General features: G+C 33.0%; 1 protein-coding gene across 1 annotated transcript; it reads left to right on the top strand.

Moving 5' to 3' along the window:
• The first annotated feature begins 12 nt into the window (after positions 1–12).
• Positions 13–1,156, top strand: LOC100632643 (UDP-glucose:glycoprotein glucosyltransferase 1-like). Its single transcript, XM_003391037.3, has 3 exons — positions 13–176; positions 482–617; positions 965–1,156. The coding sequence occupies exons 1-3, from the start codon at positions 154–156 to the stop codon at positions 1,133–1,135; spliced, it is 330 nt and encodes a 109-aa protein (XP_003391085.2). The 5' UTR covers positions 13–153; the 3' UTR covers positions 1,136–1,156.
• The last annotated feature ends 321 nt before the right edge of the window (positions 1,157–1,477 follow it).

Raw genomic sequence — 1,477 nt, 5'->3', positions numbered from 1 at the left:
TGTTGTATTATCTGTTCCTCCAGGTTCTGGAAGAGTGGCTATTGGAAGAATCATTTAGGAAGGAGGTGCTATCACATCAGTGCACTGTATGTTATTGATCTACAGCAGTTCAGACTATTAGCTGCTGGGGATAGATTAAGAGGACAATATCAAATGCTATCACAGGATCCTAACAGGTACAGTGAGTCTAATCATAATCTTATGATAAACAATGGATCATGAGACCTACTGACTCAAATAAGAATATCTTGATAATGACAGATTGTAAATTGTGTATAATTTAAGTGATGGTGTAAATTCAAATAACAGAATGTAAAAACATTTTCCATTTTGTATTTTATAAGCATTTGAAAATTTCCTGATAGATCATAATTATACATTTAGGCCATTATGAACATGCAATGAAAGTACAAATACATGACTGTATCTTTCTTTCTCCTTCTCTCTCTTCATCTCTCTTTCTGTCTCTCTCCCTCTCTAGTTTATCTAATTTAGATCAGGATCTTCCTAACAGTATGATTCATAATGTACCAATAAAGAGTTTACCACAGGACTGGTTATGGTGTGAGACATGGTGTTCAATGGAGACAAAATCAACTGCTAAAACTATTGACTTGGTAAGTTGGTATGATATTACTAGTACATTATAGATAGTAATGAACAGTCTAATACACTACATGTACATATGGTGGGTATACTTAGCTTGTGCTGCATAGGAACAGTTAAACTTGAATAAGCCTAGCTACATGTAGTTTACACGTGCTGCAAAATGCAATGTAAAATTTAAATTTTACCAATTTTGTGTCAACTTCAAAGCATTTTTTGTGTGAAAAAGTCAGATTGCCCACACTATGTTGACTTTTACTTCAACTGTAAATTTAGCTTTACATGCAATTGTATGAAATAACTTGCTATGACAAACGGGCTGTGTCTCTTTTATTCTTCTTCTCTCTCTCTCTCTCAGTGTAATAATCCAATGACAAAGGAGCCTAAGTTAACAAGTGCAGTACGTATCATTGATGAATGGGTTGACTATGATAATGAGATTAAAAGATTACAAAAGGAAACAGTGACAGAGACAAGTCTCCCTACCTCTCCCTCATCAACTCACACTCCCTCTCATCAAGAACTGTAATTATTATTATTATTATCATTTTGTAGCTGATAATTTATTAATATTTTCTTATTCAATTATTTATAAATATCTTTTGAAAAGCAATAATTTAAATTAACTTATCACTGATTGGTGAAGTCCTAAATGTAACTGGTCAAGTTCTGCCTATTCATGTCCATCAGTTTGTTCATTGCAATTGATGTGTTATAATACCGTAAATTCTTCTTGTGTGTGTAACTTGTAATTTAGTGTGTGGTATTATACAGAATGAATGTACATGTACAAGTAGCTACTTCAGTTCCTTCATTACTTCATACATGTACGTAATGGATGTACAGGTACATGTAGATCTAGTGTCTTTAT

This window comes from Amphimedon queenslandica, unplaced genomic scaffold, assembly GCF_000090795.2.
Source record: "Amphimedon queenslandica unplaced genomic scaffold, v1.1 AMPQUscaffold_11045, whole genome shotgun sequence".
Classification (NCBI taxonomy): domain Eukaryota; kingdom Metazoa; phylum Porifera; class Demospongiae; order Haplosclerida; family Niphatidae; genus Amphimedon; species Amphimedon queenslandica.
The sequence above is the reverse complement of the archived record's forward strand: the minus strand, read 5'-3'. Positions and strand labels throughout refer to the sequence as shown.

Excerpts from the sequence above, each read along its gene's own strand:
- LOC100632643 (XM_003391037.3), top strand. The coding sequence starts at position 154 with ATGCTATCACAGGATCCTAACAG. Across the intron at positions 177-481 it reads CTATCACAGGATCCTAACAG|TTTATCTAATTTAGATCAGG; the intron begins GTACAGTGAGTC and ends CTCCCTCTCTAG. Across the intron at positions 618-964 it reads CTGCTAAAACTATTGACTTG|TGTAATAATCCAATGACAAA; the intron begins GTAAGTTGGTAT and ends TCTCTCTCTCAG.